The sequence below is a fragment of the Abramis brama genome (genome assembly GCF_963993115.1).
Source record: "Abramis brama genome assembly, chromosome: 4".
NCBI lineage: Eukaryota > Metazoa > Chordata > Actinopteri > Cypriniformes > Leuciscidae > Abramis > Abramis brama.
Window position 1 is genome coordinate 44908434 of NC_139966.1, and position 20846 is coordinate 44929279.

Here is a 20846-nt window from a genome sequence, read left to right on the forward strand (position 1 = left end):
TTTTCTTTTTTTTTTTCCTTGTTTGTTTCTTTGAAAGAAAATATTTCCTCAAGTATGTTGGTTTGTTGGTCATATGAAAATGACAAAGTTTTTTTTTTTCTTTTTTTTTTCTTCATATTCCATAAATATTGCTGTCAGTTAAGAAAATATTGCTGCAATTGTTTGTAGAATATATTTAAGACCTGAAGTACTGGAAACACAAAGGAATCAACGTGAAGAATTTAAAAAAAACAAAAAAAAAAACATGCGTATAACACTGGTATCACAGCACAGGGTACTTTATTTCAGATTCCCAAGGAACGTTTTGATACAGACCATATAAATAAATTGTATTTTTATGCGGAAATGAGAACATCTCAACCTGCTGAACCAGACCTACAGGGATTTTACATAAATTATATTCATGAGGGGGGTGGGACACTCTTTAAACAAGGGTCGTGATTGGTTCTCCAAGTAATATAATACTCAGGGTGGCTTATTGCATGAAACTTATGGTCAAAATACTAACATGTTTTGTGTTTTTTTGTAATGTTTAGGAGTAGACTTAATTTTTTGGCAGCGGGTTCCAATTCCGACTGTTGCTTCTCACCATTCGTTGGTTCATTTAAGGGTGTAAAGGAGAAGACAGGAAGAAAAACAGGAGAAAGGAATTCAGATTTGTTCAGTCATTGCAACTGCACTTTTTTTTAAAATAAGTTATTCCGGGGTTTTTTTTTTTTTATGTTTATTAAATAAAAAAACTGCTTGAGTTTGCTATTTAGAATAGATATATTAAAATAATCCATAACTTTTTTTTTTCTATAGCGTCTTCCTATAATGGGAATGAATGTTTATCCATCAGTTTTAAGGATCTGTTTTTTTTTTTGTTTGTTTTTTTAAATAACATTTGGAAATAAAAGAACATGTCTGTTTATCTTGCGCAATGTAAATGGATATCGTGATTCAACTTACATTTTAAACTTGTCGAGTATCGTGTATGGTTTTTAAGAATAAAAATTGATATTTAGCGTAACCTGAGGGCCATGTTTTCCTTCATGTTGAGCACACATTAGATTAAATAAGCAAAATGCAAGATTATTCTCATACAAAGGACAGTTTTTAGCTCCAAAAATGTATACTAAAAGCAGACCATACGGTTATTAGAATTCTTCAGAAGCCTTACGATGAGCTTTCATTAAAAGAACTGACTCGATTGAACGACTCAAGCATGATCCGGTTGTCCAGTTCAACTTACTGACTCGATGGGTGCTTCTCAAAAGTAAGGATGCACAAATCGGCTGCCACGAAATCAATCAGCTTTTGTTTTTTTAATTATTTTTAAAATTATAATTATATAACCATCTTTGGGTGGCTGATGTAACAGTCCAAATATTTTATATTCTGTAGTGGAGAGACATTACTTTATTTTGTATATTTAAATATTAAAATCTTTGTAATAAATTATTTAGTTGTAATGATGCTATTCATGTTTAAGTTTTGTGGCTTGTAAGACCGTAAAAATATTAACTACAGTTAAGACAACAACAACAGAGTGATAAAATACTGCTGACTGACATTATGGCCCGGTTTCACAGACAAGGCTTAAATTAAGCTAGGATTAGGCCTTAGTTTAATTAGGACATTTAAGTAGCTTTTATAAACATGCCTTAGAAAAAAAACATTACTGGTGTGCATCTTGAGACAAAACAATGACACTGACATTTTAAGATTTGTCAGTGCAAGTTGTTTTCAGTTAAAACAGCTCAAACATGCATTTTAGTCCAGGACTAGGCTTAAACCTGGTCTGTGAAACAGGGGAGTCCGTCGCAGAGCTGATATTCGCCGAATCCACTTTCCTGAGTTTAGTTCCAGCCCTAATTAAAAACACCTGAAGCACCTAATCAAGGTCTTTGTGACTACTAGAAACTTCCAGGCTGGTTTGATGGACTCTTTCTACACAAAAACTATTTGAATTAAAGCTGCAAGCAGCATTTATCGGGGTTCAAGCAATTAAGGCCTTTAAGCACAAAAGCATCAAAAGTTATTAAGTTTTATTTAGCAAGCATGTAACCACTGACATAATAGATGGAAAAGACCATTTACAGCCAATACAGGCAATGTACCATAGGAAATATATGGTTTTAAAGCTTTTTAACAATTATAGCGCCACCTATGGTCCGATTCTCCATGAAATTTTGCATGCTTGTTAATGATGTTATGTCACATAAGTTCACAAATTTTTGTGAAGTTCTAAGTTTTTATATAGGATTTATGGCTTTTTAGTGTATTTTGCCACGCCCATTTTATAAATTACCCTATTACAGCCATCCAAATGCAAAAGTTCAACTTTTTTGATCTAGAGAGTCCAGAGAATTGTTCTAGACTGGTCTGGTTCCGATCGGGCGAAAAACCAGGGACTAGTTCGCAAAAGTAGGTTTTGGACAAAATGCAACATAGCGGAACATTTTTCCTGCCTAAATCGAAATAGCAATTTTGTCCGACTTGAGCCAGGGATCACAGTGGTGTAAGACACTTGAGGCTAGGACAAATGGTCTAAGAGTTATGAGCGATTTTGTACTTTTGGTTGCTGCAGCGCCACCTATGGGCCAATCGGGGTCATACTTTGTCAACCTCTCCTCGATTTTTGTACTACCATCTGGCAAAGTTACAAGTCTCCAGCACTTACGGTTTGGGCTGCACGATGCATTTTAGCGGAGAAGAATAATAATAAAAACCCTTATACAATTACAATAGGGTTTCAGCATTTCATACTTGAACCCCTAATTAAAGCTGCAAGCAGCATTTATCGGGGTTCAAGCATTTAAGGCCTTTAAGCACATAAGCATTTAAGACATTAAGTTTTATTTAGCTTTTAACCACTGAAATAATAGATGGAAAAGTCCATTTAGAGCCAATACAGGCAATTTACCATAGGAAATGTGGTTTTCAAAGATTTTTTCCAGTTATGCGCCACCTATTGTCCGATCTCCATGAAACTCTGCATGCTTCTTCACCATGTTATGACACACCCATCAATTTTTGTGTGAAGTTCGGAGTTTTCCTTTAGGATTTATAGGCTTTTGAGTGTATTTTGTCACGCCCCTTTTCTAAATGACCCTGGTACAGCCACCCAAATGCAAAAGTTCAACTTTTTTCCGATAATTATTGATCTATCCAAAGTAGGCTTTGGACAAAATTAGACATAGCAGAAATTTTTTTCCTGCCTAAATCGAAATTGGATAGCCATTTTGTCCGCCTTGAGCCAGGGATCACAGTGGTGTAAGACACTTGAGTCTAGGACAAACGGTCTAAGAGTTATGAGCGATTTTGTACTTTTGGTTGCTGTAGCGCCACCTATGGGCCAATCGGGGTCATACTCTGATAGGTTCTCCCCAAATTGAGGCCATCTGGCCAGGTTTCAAGTCTCTAGGCCTTACGGTTTGGCCTGCACGATGCGTCTTACGGCGGAAGAAAAATAATAAAAAATCCTTACAATTACAATAGGGTTCAGCATTTCATGCTTGAACCCCTAATAAACAAGTGATGTTATTTACTCACATTATGTATGTGCTATCAACTTGAGTTTGACATGTAAAGAATCTTTAAAGTTCTTAATTACCAATTTTGTGATTGTTTGTACATTTGATACAATACTAAGTTTAATATTTCAGTTCATGAACATTTACATTGTGGTTTGAACATTGACTTTGTGGCTCTGTCTTGGTGCAAATCCCACAATTGCTAATGTTTTTCAGCATATAAAACAGAGCTCTCAATAAAGCTCCGTCCAAAACACACTTTAACTCCCTCAGACTCAGTTGCTCAAGAAATGAAGCGTTGTGTTTAAAACTTGGAGTTCTGAGTTCAAGTCCCACTATTGCTTATTTCATTAATTTAATTAATGCTGTAACTGAGCTAAAAATCTAAATAACCTGCACAAAACTAAAGCCTGCATCACAATTTGCAAAGTCTGATTGGCTGATTGTATATGACTGTCTTAGTTCAAAACATGCAATTGCTAATGTTTTTCATCATATAAAACAGATCTCAACAAACCAGTCTAAAACTCAGTGGCTCAGATGTTAAAGCGTTGTTCTTTGAGCGTCGTGCCTTGAGTTCAAATCTTACTCTTGGTAAGTTAAATTGTTGTTTTAATTATTGGTGCAGCCCAACTGAAAATCTAAATCACCCATTACAAACTTCAAACTTCACAAAAGCTGTGGTTCAATGGTTGATTGCCTTCTGTAGAAATCTTGGTTCAAATCCCACACTTGGTGTTTTTTTCATCACATAAAACAAAGCTTTCAATAAAACTCTATCCACAACACATACACTTCAGTGGCTCAGGTCATAAGCTGTTGTGTTTCAGTCTGGGAGTTCTGAGTTCATGCAACAGCAGGGTTAAAGTTACACTTTTAAACAGAGAATGAGTGTCTGACACAAAAAGATCAGCATCACCAAAATAATCCAGCTAACACATGAAAGCCCTGCTTTGACACATAGAAGAATGATACATCAACACATTCAAATGATGATTGCTATATAATTTGTGGTAGTGACTTTACAAGAGAAAAGCGCTTTATGTGGAAAGTGACATTCGTGATTCCTGCACTTTATAACAGTGTGTGTCGGTTGTTTTTGCACATCAGTTGAAATATGTGTTGTTAAGTGACATTACGAGTCTGTCACTGAGCTGTCATCTGCAGGATTTGTACTTTAATGGCCTTAAAACTACCAGAACGTGTTGTGGCGACTGTCAGCAGGTGTCATGTTGTTGTTGACAAAGGCGTCATGCTGAACATGAAACCAGTGTTGCCAACTAATTTTCAGGGGAAGTTGCTAAAGGCAGATCAATTTGTTGCTAAAAGTTGCTAAATGACGTTGTGACGTAATTGCGCTATGACGTCATTACGTAATCGCAACGCAACACTACGCCATTATGTCATACGTATATTATTTGAAATGCTAATTTAAATTTGTTTGTAAAAAAATAAATAAATATATATATATATATATATATATATATATGTATTTGTATATGTATTTGTAAAAGTAATACAAACAACACTTTTTCATGATCAGATTTTTTCATTTTTAAATACAACATTGATATTGTACAGTTAAACACTTTACAATTACATTTAATGTAGGCTATTTTCTTATCAACCAGTGAAACATGAAATGTGTTTAAATTATTTTGCCAAAAATGTGACATGCGTGCTACTCCTGCTGCTGCCGCTCGCAGACCTGTAGCCCCGCCCCTGCGCTCATTGTCTTTTGTTTTCCGGTTTTCACAGCGATTTCCACATTTCCACAGAAATTATGAATGAACCGCTCTGTCTATTTAGCTAGCTTGTACGTGTGTTGTTTGGATTAGAATCACTTTCCAAAAGTTGCTAAAAGTTGCCAAATAAATTAAAAAAATTGCTAAATTTGTTGCTAGGTGCTTTTTGAATAAAAAGTTGCTAGGGTAGTCTGAAAAGTTGCTAAATCTAGCAACAAAATTGCTAAGTTGGGAACACTGCATGAAACGCGCTTACGCCGCCTAGAGGAGCGGATGACAAACTGTTTCTACCAGACAAATCGTGTTATTACCAGAGAATGTCTAATAGACGGGCTCTGTTATTACCATCAACAGACCGAAAATTACCTCAGGTTGGGTCATTGACTAATTTCTTAAGCGTCCAGCTTACTTTAAAAATGTCGTACTCAAAAAAATCCTATTACGTTAAATCGACAGCTGATCACCAGCTCCCTCCTGTGGCCAATAAGTGCATCAACAGCATTAATAGATGAAGCACCAAACTCAAACTGGCCGTCTTTGGCGAGAGGACAGAAATGTTTGATTTTGCATATTTTAAAGTAAATCTATGATTTTGTCAGGATCTGGACCAGCGGATAAAGTTTGAATCTACTAGTTAATTGACTCAGATCAGCTCTCAACTGAATGGTAAGACAGATAAAACGTCTGATGTGTTGAACTGAAAAGTTACATGGCCGAAATACTAACACAAATAAAGGAACAAAAGATATTACTAGACTGCTTGAATGGTTTGTTTATGAGTAAAGAAGAAATTTTAATATTTTGATTTGGCGTGATATTTGTCATTTTGTTCACAATTAAACAATGATTTCGAGTCGTTGTTGTGTTGGTATTCCCAGATTCAAGCAGCATATATACAGCCCCTCCTTGTGGACATGAAGTATATCTGCATTAATAATTGATGACACCAGCAGGATTAAAGGAGACGGAAGGAATTTTGAGGAATCAAAGGAAGAGGAGCGCCTGGATGGAGAGCCGTTGTCCTGACATTCCACCCTACCCGGCAATTGTCCTACTAAAGCTTACTGCGCATGCGCACATCAATATCATTTTTGTCACGCTGAACAACACGCCCATAATTTTTTACTACTTGCGTGAGAACTTCTTCATCTAAGGTAAGTTTTTGACTATTTATCTTACTTTTTATTATACCAAGATATATAGCAGTAATGAGAACTGTTTACGGTCACATTCATAGGAAGCCAGCTAGCAGCAGTGATCATCTTAGCATTTATCATGAAAAAGTTAGGCTGTGGCCGGGGCATTTGATTTGATTGTTTGGTGTAGAATTTAAACACACACAATTATGCCAAAATGTCAATTTTGTCGAGTGTCCCCATAAGATCAGTCTTAGATTAATTAAATAAAGTATTCAAATGAATGTAAAGAGTGTGAGATCCGCGTCTCTGTCAGCAGCGGCAGGTCTTAAAGTGACAGAAGTTTTCATTCATAAAAAAATAAAAAATAATTTTTTAAATATACTGTTGTTTCTGCATTCATTTGGAGATCAACTGTGAAATTATTACATTATAAAATATATCAAATTGAACTTTAATGTTTGTAATTATTATTAATCACCTAAAAAATGTGATTAATCTAGTTAATTTTTTTTTTTCCTCCATTGATTTACAGCACTATTTGCTCTATTTTGTACTTTTTTTTTTTTCTTGCATTTTTTGACAGCTATGGAAGATAAGTGGGAAGCACTGTATAATCTTCTGTCAGTGGGATCGTACCATCAGGGTATGATAAGTCCAAAAGGCAGAACATTCGAAGATATGCACTTAAATCCAACCTAAAGGGTAGTTATTTTAACTTTAAATTTTAATTATTTTATCATTCATTTGTTGCCATCTTGATCTTTCTATTTCAACAATGCCAAGTGTCCTTTAAGTCTAAGCCTTTTAGTCCTTTTTCTCTTTAATGTAGATGGAGAGCTTTTATATGGAAGTAAAAGAGTGATCAAAACCAAAGAAGAAGCCAGGATGCTCTTTGAAGAAGTCCATTCCTCTCCCATTGGTGGGCACATAGGGATTGGTGAAACACGTGCTGCCATCTGTGCCAGATTTTACTGTCATGGCATTTCAGTTGACATTGAAAATTGGGTACGTGTTATTTATTTTATATAGTTATATAAATAGTTATTTTATACAACAATTTCTGAAGGGTATTGGAATGTGATCAATGTCAAAAAGTTGGAAAGCCTTTGACTGCTGTGCAGTGCTTATAGTGCATCAAGGTAAATAAGTGCAGTAACATACAGTATACATGCTAAATATTTTTCTGTGTAAAAATATTTAAAACTGTATTATATAAAATGAAAAAGAGCTTAATGTATTTGTTGTGAATATGAAAACTGATATATTAAAGAAGTGCATGAAAACTATATTGCTTTTACAAACTGTCACATTTAACACCGATCTTGACACTGTATTCACCCATATACTTGCTTTTTTGGCTTACAAAGTGTTATCTGACTTTTCTGAAATATTTTCTGTAAAAGCTCTTTTGGAAAGTTTATGAGGAGTTGCCTTTCTCTCACTAGTTCTAACCACTCATTTCTTACTTGGCCCCTCCAGATGCTTTGTTTCATGTTCTTTGTTGTATGTTGCATAAATCACTACATTTTTTTCCATTGTCAGTTTAATAGTGACAAGTTGTTGTTTTTTACATGGTGTACACAGTAATGATTTTCATTGCCTTTTAAGAAGAGATGCTTTATGTAGGTTAGGTTACCCAACAGACGATCTCATCACTTAAGTAACAGCAGGGCTGTTTTTAGTGTCTGACATATTCATGGTGCATGTATGATTAACCTTAGCAAATTACTATATTTTATATATAAATGTTGTATCCTGAATATAGTGCAACACTGCTCTATTTATAAGTAAAACATGATATGAGTTTTCAACTTTTCAGGATTTGTGACTGGATCCTGCATCTCTCCATCTCTTTCAGACGAGCGTGGGATGTCCAGTTTCATCTCTGTCAGGAATTTAAAAAAAGTCAAAATGAACACAAGGTATCAGTATAAATCAAATGTAACTGCAATCATTAATCCATTAGTATACAGTTTTAGATTTCTGAAAAGTGACTTGTTTAAAGCTTGAAGTATTACAAATAAGAGTTAGTTATATACATGATGCATTTTTTTTCCCCTTGTAAACCTTAGAGCGCTCCCTGGCTAATGCACAGCGGCGTCAGAGAATGCAGCTAGAGCGGACCCTGCATGCACTGGATGCACAGTATCAGCGGGAGCTGGCCGGAGTACAGGGTGTTGAGAAGATCCCTGGACCACCTCGGCAGCCGAAGTGCTGTCAACAGACCTTTGGCCCTGCCTTCAACCTCCCCTTCCTCCTCAAGCCAACCCAAGCGGGCACCCTTGCAGTTCTGCTGCCCAAACCACATTGTGTGCTCGAGCTGCATCAATCTGGACATTTACTGAACAACAAACTGCATTTTGTAACCCAGGAGCACATTTTTACTGAATATTTAAAATAAATCTGTGGCCCGTTTATATTAGTACTCAATGGAATCGGAAGGTTGGATACTAGTTGAATGGTTTGAAGCAGTTATTATCCTAAAGAGTTTCATGTTATTGAATCCTATTGAATCCTGGGAAAAGTACTGACCTGTCACAGCTGCAGATTCAGTGGCTCCGCCCACTTGCATGAGTTTGACCTGTAGAGCCTGTGAAATACATTTAGCAAAGCATTATCTTCCAAATGCAAGTTTTTTTTTTTCATGTCACACAAAATAGCACAAATTTCACAACAAAATGTTCATAAGAAAATAAAGTTGATATACAATTATAAAATGTGTCATTTTTAAAAGAGTTGCATTGTGATGTTGCATAAATCATTACATTTTTTTCCATTGTCAGTTTAATAGTTACAAGGTTTTTTTTTTACATGGTGTACACAGAAATGATTTTCATGACCTTTTCTCTGTCATACTATAAAAAACAAAATAAAAAATCATACATCTCAAAGTTGTGTTAATGGTCATTCATATTAATTAATTAGATAATTTAGTTGATTGTGGTATGACTATGATTTTTTTAAATTATTAGAATAATACTTTTCACTTTGTGTGGTAACATAACTCTGGAACAATGTTCCACTTGTCATGACAAATACAGAGCACTGGGCGTCTCTCTCGTCCTGATATGAGGCTCAAGTTGAGATGAGCATTGATGAAGTCGGTAGGACCCTCCAGCAGTGGATAATGAATTGTTTTAGCTTCAATTCTGTCAATAAATACAAAAAAGCACCATAATATTGGTTTGTATCAAACCACCGTACACACACACAGTTATTGTGCTAGGAATGATTAATTTAAGTTCTTAAAACTGACCATGCTTGAAAACTAGTTTATTAGTATTACATTACAAAAAAAAAAAAAAAAAAAAACAGCTTTGTGGTTCAGAGGCTAACTTTTTGCTTTTCCGACATTAAAGTCTGAATTCAAATGCCACATTTCCCATTGTTTCCATGTAACAAAAATAACCCCTTCAAGCTCAGTGGAGTGAGACAAAATCTTGTAGTTTTACATGCCAGCCTTAATGATGTGGAACAAAACTACAATAGAGACCTGTTCAAATCCCGCAGATGCAGTAATCGTTTACCTTTCTTGACAAAAATAATTCACACATGACCCAAAAACAAGCCATGCCTCATCACAGCTTCTGTGGTGCAGAGGATAATCATTTGCCTTCAAACATGAGAGTTTTGATTCAAATTACAAACTGCTGACATTTCCATAAAATAAAAACAAAACTATTCCTAATAACCCGTCCATAACACCCTTCAACTCAATAGGCTCAGTGGATAAAGTGTTGGGTTTTAATCAAGGCCCGAGTTCAAATCCCGCTATGGTGCAAGTGGCTAAACACACGTTCTGTGATGGTAAGGCTGCGCTGAAGTCAGGGATCAAGTCTCATCTCAGTTTGCTGTCCCACAATTTTAATTAAATTGTTATCGATAGTTGTTATATTAAACAAATGGCCGCAGACACCAACACTAAGTGTGTAAGCCACAGTGGTGCAACTGGCTAAACACACGTTCTCAGCTGATAGGTTGCGCTGGAGGCATGAGTTCAAACCCCAGACCTGCTGACTTTTTTTCCATCAAATAAAACAAAGCTATTAATAAAAACCCATCCATAACACCCTTCAACTCAACAGACTCAGTGGCTCAGTTGATAAAGCGTTGGGCTTTAATCAAGGAGACCAGAGTTCAAAACCCTCTCTTGCTTATGTTGAATTGTTGTGATTATATCAAACAAAGTTGCCAAAAGTCAACTCTCAGTGTGAAAACCACAGTGGTGCAAGTGGCTAAACACACGTTCTGTGATGGTAATGGTGCACTGAAGTAAAGGTTCAAGTCCCACCTCAGTTTGCTGTCCCACAATTTAAATTAAACTGTTATCGAGAGTTGTTATATCAACGAAAAGGCCCTAGACACCAGTAACAAGTGTGAAAGCCACAGTGGTGCAACTGGCTAAACACACGTTCTCAGCTGATAGGTTGGCTGGAGGCATGAGTTCAAACCCCATGCATGCTGACTTTTTTTCCATCAAATAAAACAAATCTATTAATAAAAACCCATCCAAAACATCCTTCAACTCAACAGACTCAGTGGCTCAGTTGATAAAGCATTGGGCTTTAATCAAGGAGACCAGAGTTCAAATCCCATTCTTGCTTATGTTGAATAGTTGTGATTATATCAAACACACAAAGTTGCCAAAACACCAATTCTCAGTGTGAAAGCCACAGTGGTGCAAGTGGCTAAACACACGTTCTGTGATGGTAATGGTGCGCTGAAGTTAAGGTTCAAGTCCCAACTCAGTTTGCTGTCCCACAATTTAAATTAAACTGTTATCGAGAGTTGTTATATCAAACAAAGTGGCCAAAACACCAGCTCTGAGTGTGAAAGCCACAGTGGTGCAAGTAGTTAAACACACGTTAGTTGTGGACAAGGTTGCGCTAGAGGCATGGGTTCAATCCCCACCTCAGCATGACTTATTGTAAAATCACAGGCCTCATCCAGGTGAAATATAAGTTCCAGCACATGTCTCAGCAAGAGATCTGTGGCTCACAGGTAAGAGCGCTGCCTCACGGTTTCAGAGGTTGCTGGTTCGAGTCCAGCCAGATCTCTGCGATACGAGTGAATGGTGTATGTGTGAAGGGGCGGGGATGTTTCGGGTCCCCCCCCGAACCCCGTCACAATGTCCAGCAGGGGTTATGCTTCTTGATACAACGAAAAAATTTTTTTTAGCTGTCTAAAAATTTTGGCCCGCCATCCCTTCCCCACCATTTTAGGTTCCCATCATTTGCTTTTTAAAGGGGTGACCCTCCAAAAAGAAAATAATGGTAACCCACATGTTTAGCGCCAAACAACAACATTCACACGTTAGAAGTCTCACCTGTCCATCAGCAGAAGTCCATCATTACAGTGAATGTCCACACGGCCCAGAGCTCTGCTTCTGATGACTGGACGCTCCAAACACATCCTGTATTCTGTAGAGGAAACATAAACACAAACATTACTACATGCTGAATAACTAAAACATCACAATTTAATGTCTAAACAAAAGTTAAATGTTATCGGTTACATAAAGTCCTAAAGCTGTACAGTGTAAAGAAATATAATACATAGTATGAATGCTGAATCAATAATAATATTTTGGTTCAATCTCCTGTTCTTTTAATTAAGTTACTGTCTTACAGGTCAGAACTACAGGAACATAAGAAATAGAAACAAACACCTCCTTCAGTTGTGAGTGCTGACCAAAAAAGTTCAATGTTCAATGTGATTTTTTCATTATTTGGAACTTTTAAGGTCAAAATTAGGTTTAATTCACCATAAACAATTAATATAGAAAAATAGGATCACAAATCTAAGTGTTAACAGGTCATAGTTAGTTATTTTTTAATGGCTGAATTATAGATTATTACCTAAGGTAAGACTGCAACAACAGAAGAAAACAAGATTCTTACTTCATAATATGAATATCAGAGGGCGATTCATTCAAAGATTGTAAAGGCAATGCAAAACAACTGATTCAATCATTATTCTAAAAGTCTGACAGTGAGTTCAAGAGAGCAGAATGTAAACAAAGTCTGTGATAAACCTTCATAACTGTCAAATAACAAGACTTAACGTTAAAGACCACAACAAAATGAACGTTTAGTGCGTTTTAGTTCATGTTGTTCATTTTAAAGTCACAATAAATGCAACATTCAATCATCAAAATATGAATCCAAACAAACTGACATGAGCCCTGCTATGAAATATCAGAAGAAAGCAACAACACATAACTAATTAAAAACGTAAATAATGACTTAAAGTCTTAATAAGAAGATAATGCAAGAGAAAAGCACTTTATCTGTAGAGTTTACTTACATTACAGTTGAGTCGCTCGCGTGACATCTTTGCTTCCTGAACTTTATCGCGGCGTGTGTCGGATTTGTTTGTTTATGGGCTGAAATATGTGTCGTTGAGTGACATTAAAACACTGTCATCTGCAGTTTCTATAGTTTAAACGGTCTGCACGTGTTGTGGCCGCTGTAACAAGCGTCATGTTGTCAAGCATCAGAAGCTGTCAGACTGAACCTGAAACTCGTTGACGCCGCCTAGAGGAGCGGATGGAAAACTGCACTTCAGTTTGAAACGACATGATCGAGGCGGCGGCCAGTTGCAGGTGAGGCTGAAATATCCATTTCATATATTTTCCGCAAAATCTAAGATTTTGTCACGGTCTCGACCAGCAGAGCAACATGGATCTACCAGTTTTAGAAAATGAACCAGATCAGCTCTCAACTGATGGGGTAACTTACTAAAAACATGAATGTGTTGAACTCAAAGGCACGTGCTCAAACTAGTGTAAAGATATAAAATACGGTTCGATTTTCTTCTGTTTGTAAGTTTTTTTGTTTGTTTAAAGTAGCTGTTTGTCTGTCTATAGTTATTTATAATGATATGCATCATGTTTGTTCACAGTTAAAGTACAAATGCCCTCGTGTTGTTGTGTCAGTTCAAGCAGTTTTTATAATAAAGCATGATTGGGAATTTGAAACATAGGACAGATCAAGACAAATCATTACTTATCAAAATGACTGTCTCAATCTATAAACTAGTGCAATGGCTGATATTACGACTAAAATGTTGTGTGTCTAATAGTGTATTTACTGATTAACAGACACAGGCTGAGACCAGAATAGTGTGTCAGCTGCTCCCCCTTGTGGACAATAAGTGTGTCTGCAATAATATATGAAAACAGCAGATGCAGGAGGACATGGGTTTTAAACACCTGCACATGGTAAAAGCTCTATGACGCTTTCACGTCGTTTAGTAGAGAATGAATTTAATTGGGAATGTACCTAAATTGCCCCCCTAAGGGTAGAAATCCACGGACATATATACATTTACACACAGCAGATAAATTATAGTAATACATCAGTAAGTTCAGAAGTTGATATTCAGTCCAACAGCATTGGGACTTTTGTGTCTGAGTTCCAGACAGACTGTCAGATTATTGGTGGAGATTTTACATCAACTCTTTCTGCAGGTTTACATCGAGACGCCAGTAGTTGGCGATAAAGTGACATTCATTCAGTAACGAAACGAGTGAGTGACTCAAGAATCATTCATTCAACTGATTTGTTCAAAACATGATTCATTTAGCCATTGCAGGCAGAGAATGTGTCTCTATGAGCCAGAGCTGATTTTAGACAGCATTTAAACACAGTTAAGTGAAGTATAATATTGGTCAATGCAAATTATTGCAGAAATATTTGGCCATGGAGACAAGTAATCTGCAAACAGGTCATGATCATGAATGATACATTTTTTGTCCTACATTTTGTTTTTACTGACTAAATACAGCATTTATGGGATCATGCACTTTCAAATCAATGCAACATCTGGTAAATAACCTCCTGATTTTTTTCTCTTATTAGATGACTTCTGTTGGAATGGATCTACAGTGATGACTGTTTGTAGAGCTCAACTCCAGTCCTGGGAACCACAGTGCTGCACATTCTGTTTGTCTCTTATTTAATAGCAGTTTTAGTTCATGCAGCTCTGAAAACGTGTTGATGTTTTGAATCAGATCAGATGTATTAAATAAAAGAGACAAAATGATGCAGTGCTGGAGCAGGATCAAGAAATACAGGTTTGCATGAGAACTGAATCATGGGAGGAGGATGAGTGTGTCATCTCTGGGTGGAGGAATGTGGTTCTTCACCATATCCTCACTGATGAAGCCTTGCTTGTACTCACAACCTCATGAAGTTGATTATTGGCCTGTCCCAATACACACACTTGCAGTCTTGGCCACTTGACAGGAAGTTAAATGCACAAGACTGTCCCGGGTCTGATAAATGCCAAAACTCATTGCCCTTAATGGACACTAAATCCACATTATCTCTAATACACATCAGAGCGATATTTAAAGCGTATCCCATCATTCATCATGTTTTTGAACTCAAATGACCCAAAATCAGAAGATGTTGAGAAAAACTTTAGCATGCATGTTAAATTAATTAGATATTACATAAAATTTGCTTTGGTAGTTAAACTTAAAGTGCACATTTTGTTGGTGTTTTTTAAATGTCTGCAACTGCTTTATAATACTAGAAGCATCACAATTACTAAATGTGTAGTCTGTTACATAGGGACGACTGAACAGACATTTAAAAGTTTATTTTAAAAAGTGCTAAGTATTGTAAATATTATTAAAACTCTGTAAAAACTTTACTTAATTTTACACCACTATGATGTAAGTGTGCCCCATTGAATAATTCAAAATCCCACACACACGATCTTCACGAACACTTGGGCCAAATACAGGAAATACATCCTGTAAGTTAATACATCAGACTCAAGTGTTGGTATTGGGACAGGCCCTATATTTAGCATGTCACCTTCTGATGATGTCTGTTTGAACTTAACTCACCTAAACTGAGGTTTATTTGCCTAAACATCATGTGGGAAAACAAGACGTTCTTACCGCTCAGAGTTTAGACTGTGTCGGGTGATTGTCCATGACCTCTTCTAACCCGGAGCGTAGGAGAATGTCTTTTTCTGTCTGTTCAAGAACACAAAAGGCAGTGAGTGGGAAAGTGGGTATAATTCTTCGTTTTAAGTAATTAAGTTGATGACACCTGCTGGTCAAAATGGTGTAGATGTAATAAGAATGCAGTGCAAACATGTATTGACACCTTTTACAAACCGATTGCAGATGTTTCCATTGTTATTAAATAAATGTACAAATCATTAAATCCCATTAAATATGAAGTGTGAAGTGTTTTATTAATTTTGTTTTTACTGACTAAATACAGCATTTATGGGATCATGCACTTTCAAATCAATGCAACATCTGGTAAATAACCTCCTGATTTTTTTTTCTTATTAGATGACGTCTGTTGGAATAGATCTACAGTGATGACTGTTTGTAGAGCTCAACTCCAGTCCTGGGAACCACAGTCACCTAAACTGAGGTTTATTTGCCTAAACATCATGTGGGAAAACAAGACGTTCTTACCGCTCACCAGTTTAGACTGTGTCGGGTGATTGTCCATGACCTCTTCAAACCCGGAGCGTAGGAGAATGTCTTTTTCTGTCTGTTCGAGAACACAAAAGGCAGTGAGTGGGAAAGTGGGTATCATTAAATCACATTAAATATGAAGTGTGAAGTGTTTTATTAATTTGTAAGTTTTTTGTGTGTTTTTAAGAGGGCTTGGTTAATCAGGCCAGTAAGATACAATTAACTTTCACTCTCCATTTTTCTACACACTTTTGTCATTAAAACTGAACCTAAACTATAAAAGTGACCTGAGATCAGTTAAAACTCTATATTAGCTGCTGGTTCATGAGTTTACCAGGTTAACGCCACCTAGTGGTGAAACAAATGTTTCTAAACAGTATGAAGCGGCGAGGCATTGTTTTGCAGCAATCAGATGCCAGTTTGACATGTGCTCTGAACTAAAAGTTTCAAAGCTGCATGAAGCAGTGTTACATATAAGAGCTGTAGACTCACCGGTGTCAGAGTCCCGACATGTCTTGATCACACTCCCTTACTTTCCCATCTCTGCTCTGCTGTCCTATAAATAAAAAACATTAAAAAGTTGCTCAAATACAGTCATTGAAACATTGAAATTATTTCATACAAATAAACACAAAGTAATGCTAAAAATGATTATAGGTGAATCATATTTATAAACCTGCAAAAATTGACAGCTTGGATGCTATCAGAAAAAGATGCTAAAAATGTAAACATCTTAAGAAATGTAGTGATCTATGTCTTTAAAAAGCAAAAACAAAGATGCAGACATCAGTGGGAGTGATAAAGAGATGTGCTTCCATATAGGAAACAAGAATCCAAACCCCATTAAAGCTTGTAATGTTTTGTTGTTATTAAATCATACAAAATGCCTCAAATACCTCCAGCCTATGTGAAACCCAAGGTGGTGCTAGTGGCGAAACACGTCCTCTGCTGATAAGAGTGTGCTGATGTCAGGGTTCAAATCACACCTCAGCATGTTGTCCCATTTACATTAAATTGTTATCAATTGTTATATTCAACAAAGTGCCCCAGACACCAATATTGAGTGTGAAAGCCATGATGGTGCAAGTGGCTAAACACACGTTAGTTGTGGACAAGGTTTCGCTGAAGATATGGGTTCAATTCCCACCTCAGCATGATTTATTGTAAAATCACAGGCCTCATCCAGGGGAAATAAAAGTTTTTGAGTCACATGTCAGCAAGAGATCTGTGGCTCACAGGTAAGAGCGCTGCCTCACGGTTTCAGAGGTTGCTGGTTCGATCCCAAACAGATCTCTGCGATACAAGTGAATGGAGTATGTGCAAGTGGTTCTGTTGTTTAAACAGAAGAACAACAGAGACCTGTTCAAATCCCGCAGATGCAGTAATCATTTACCTTTCTTAACAATACAAATTCACACATGACCCAAAAACAAGCCACGCCTCATCAGAACTTCTGTGGTGCAGAGGATAATCATTTGCCTTCAAACATGAGAGTCTTGGTTCAAATCCCCAACTGCTGACTTTTTCCTTCAAATAAAACAAAGCTATTAATAAAAACCCATCCATAACACCCTTCAACTCAACAGACTCAGTGGCTCAGTTGATAAAGCGTTGGGCTTTAATCAAGGAGACCAGAGTTCAAATCCCATTCTTGCTTATGTTGAATAGTTGTGATTATATCAAACAAAGTGGCCAAAACACCAGCTCTGAGTGTGAAAGCCACAGTGGTGCAAGTGGCTAAACACAAGTTAGTTGTGGACAAGGTTGCGCTGGAGGCATGGGTTCAATCCCCACCTCGGCAAGATTTATTGTAAAATCACAGGCTTCATCCAGGTGAAATATAAGTTCCAGCACACGCCTCAGCAAGAGATCTGTGGCTCACAGGTAAGAGCGCTGCCTCACGGTTTCAGAGGTTGCTGGTTCAATCCCAGCCAGATCTCTGCGATACGAGTGAATGGTGTATGTGTGAAGGGGCGGGGATGTTTCGGGTCCCCCCCCGAACCCTGTCACAATGTCCAGCAGGGGTTATGCTTCTTGATACAATGAAAAAAAAAAATTAAGCTGTCTAAAAATTTTGGCCCGCCATCCCTTCCCCACCATTTTAGGTTCCCATCATTTGCTTTTTAAAGGGGTGACCCTCCAAAAAGAAAATAATGGTAACCTACATGTTCAGCGCCAAACAACAACATTCACACGTTAGAAGTCTTACCTGTCCATCAGCAGAAGTCCATCATTACAGTGAATGTCCACACGGCCCAGAGCTCTGCTTCTGATGACTGGACGCTCCAAACACATCCTGTATTCTGTAGAGGAAACATAAACACACACATTACTACATACTGAATAACTAAAACATCACAATTTAATGTCTAAACAATAGTTAAATGTTATCGGTTACATAAATTAAAGTCCTAAAGCTGTACAGTGTAAAGAAATATAATACATAGTATGAATGCTGAATCAATAATAATATTTTGGTTCAATCTCCTGTTCTTTTAATTAAAGGGTTAGTTCACCCAAAAATGAAAATTCTGTCAGTAATTACTCACCCTCATGTTGTTCCAACCCTGTCTCACTCCTCCATAGGCTTCTAAGACATTATAACTTGCTGGCCCAGAAAATGTATTAAAGACATCGTTAATATAGTCCAAGTGACTACAGTGGCTCAATCTTAAGTTTATAAAGCGACGAGAATACTTTTTGTGCGCAAAAAAACAACAAAAATAACGACTTTATTCCACTTTTCATTTCCTTCTCTCTGGGCCTCGAGTTTTTTCACGTAGTGTTTTAGCGCAGCGCGTCAGGGTTGTACGTCACACGCATCACACACATGACCAATAGTGAGCCTACGTGTGACGTACAACCCAGACGCGCTGCGCTAAAACACTACGTTTAAAGACCCGAGGCCCAGAGAGAAGGAAATGAAAAGTGGAATAAAGTCGTTATTTTTGTTGTTTTTTTGCGCACAAAAAGTATTCTCGTCGCTTTATAAACTTAAGATTGAGCCACTGTAGTCACTTGGACTATATTAACGATGTCTTTAATACATTTTCTGGGCCAGCAAATTATAATGTCTTAGAAGCCTATGGAGAAGTGATCCAGCTCTCAGATTTAATCAAAAATATCTTAATTTGTGTTCCGAAGATGAACGAAAGTCTTACGGGGTTGGAACAACATGAGGGTGAGTAATTACTGACAGAATTTTCATTTTTGGGTGAACTAACCCTTTAAGTCACTGTCTTACAGGTCAGAACTACAGGAACATAAGAAATAGAAACAAACACCCTCCTTCAGTTGTGAGTGCTGACCAAAAAAGTTCAATGTTCAAGGTGATTTTTACATTATTTGGAACTTTTAAGGTCACGATTAGGTTTAATTCACCATAAACAATTAATATAGAAAAATAGGATCACAAATCTAAGTGTTAACAGGTCATAGTTAGTTATTTTTTAATAGCTAAATTATAGATTATTACCAAAGGTAAGACTGCAACAACAGAAGAAAACAAGATTCTTACTTCATAATATGAATATCAGAGGGCGATTCATTCAAAGATTGTAAAGGCAATGCAAAACAACTGATTCATTCATTATTCTAAAAGTCTGACAGTGAGTTCAAGAGAGCAGAATGTAAACAAAGTCTGTGATAAACCTTCATAACTGTCAAATAACAAGACTTAACGTTAAAGACCACAACAAAATGAACGTTTAGTGCGTTTTAGTTCATGTTGTTCATTTTAAAGTCACAATAAATGCAACATTCAATCATCAAAATATGAATCCAAATAAACTGACATGAACCACGCTATGAAATATCAGAAGAAAGCAACAACACATAACTAATTAAAAACGTAAATAATGACTTAAAGTCTTAATAAGAAGATAATGCAAGAGAAAAGCACTTTATCTGTAGAGTTGACTTACATGACAGTTGAGTCGCTCGCGTGACATCTTTGCTTCCTGAACTTTATCGCGGCGTGTGTCGGATTTGTTTGTTTATGGGCTGAAATATGTGTCGTTGAGTGACATTAAAACACTGTCATCTGCAGTTTCTATAGTTTAAACGGTCTGCACGTGTTGTGGCCACTGTAACAAGCGTCATGTTGTCAAGCATCAGAAGCTGTCAGACTGAACCTGAAACTCGTTGACGCCGCCTAGAGGAGCGGATGGAAAACTGCACTTCAGTTTGAAACGACATGCTCGAGGCGGCGGCCAGTTGCAGGTGAGGCTGAAATATCCATTTCATATATTTTCCGCAAAATCAATGATTTTGTCACGGTCTCGACCAGCAGAGCAACATGGATCTACCAGTTTTAGAAAATGAACCAGATCAGCTCTCAACTGATGGGGTAACTTACTAAAAACATGAATGTGTTGAACTCAAAGGCACGTGCTCAAACTAGTGTAAAGATATAAAATACGGTTCGATTTTCTTGTTTGTAAGTTTTTTTGTTTGTTTAAAGTAGCTGTTTGTCTGTCTATAGTTATTTATAATGATATGCATCATCATGTTTGTTCACAGTTAAAGTACAAATGCCCTCGTGTTGTTGTGTCAGTTCAAGCAGTTTTTATAATAAAGCATGATTGGGAATTTGAAACATAGGACAGATCAAGACAAATCATTACTTATCAAAATGACTGTCTCAATCTATAAACCAGTGCAATGGCTGATATTACGACTAAAATGCTGTGTCTAATAGTGGCTATTTACTGATTAACAGACACAGGCTGAGATCAGAATAGTGTGTCAGCTGCTCCCCCTTGTGGACAATAAGTGTGTCTGCAATAATATATGAAAACAGCAGATGTAGGAGGACATGGGTTTTAAACACCTGCACATGGTAAAAGCTCTATGACGCTTTCACGTCGTTTAGTAGAGAATGAATTTAATTGGGAATGTACCTAAATTGCCCCCCTAAGGGTAGAAATCCACGGACATATATACATTTACACACAGCAGATAAATTATAGTAATACATCAGTAAGTTCAGAAG

General features: G+C 36.9%; 2 protein-coding genes and 1 long non-coding RNA gene across 54 annotated transcripts in view; 2 read left to right on the forward strand and 1 right to left on the reverse strand.

Annotated features, from left to right (window-relative positions):
* The window catches only part of atp2b1a (ATPase plasma membrane Ca2+ transporting 1a), a 32519-nt gene extending 31507 nt beyond the window's left edge, over positions 1-1012 (forward strand). For both annotated transcript variants that reach the window (XM_084110751.1, XM_084110752.1), the window contains one exon: positions 1-1012. This exon is cut by the window's left edge and continues 1352 nt beyond it. The gene's annotated coding sequence lies outside the window, so the exon portion shown is untranslated.
* A 4742-nt stretch (positions 1013-5754) lies between these two features.
* LOC311080915 lies at positions 5755-9261 on the forward strand. 2 transcript variants are annotated; one of them, XR_014605757.1, is made up of 5 exons: positions 5761-5929; positions 6142-6417; positions 6986-7104; positions 7232-8324; positions 8475-9261. It is a non-coding gene; the product is annotated as an uncharacterized lncRNA (long non-coding RNA). The 2 variants fall into 2 exon arrangements; XR_014605756.1 differs by lacking the exon at positions 6986-7104 and having other exon boundaries at positions 5755-5929.
* The window catches only part of LOC311080911 (uncharacterized protein), a 34722-nt gene continuing 21964 nt past the window's right edge, over positions 8089-20846 (reverse strand). For 14 of the 50 annotated variants that reach the window (XM_084111140.1, XM_084111137.1, XM_084111118.1 and 11 more), the window contains 7 exons: positions 18063-18156; positions 16346-16409; positions 15851-15929; positions 11729-11822; positions 9407-9551; positions 8935-8992; positions 8089-8287 (listed from right to left, as the gene is read on the reverse strand). In XM_084111140.1, the coding sequence (XP_083967266.1) occupies positions 8184-8287; positions 8935-8992; positions 9407-9551; positions 11729-11822; positions 15851-15887 (438 nt within the window). In that variant the 5' untranslated portion in view covers positions 15888-15929; positions 16346-16409; positions 18063-18156 and the 3' untranslated portion in view covers positions 8089-8183. Of the gene's footprint in view, positions 8288-8934; positions 9552-11728; positions 11823-12708; positions 14315-15316; positions 15395-15850; positions 15930-16345; positions 16410-17246; positions 17387-18062; positions 18157-19776; positions 20109-20846 lie in introns of those variants that run through there. The other 36 variants (XM_084111111.1, XM_084111120.1, XM_084111119.1 and 33 more) reach the window with 27 other exon arrangements.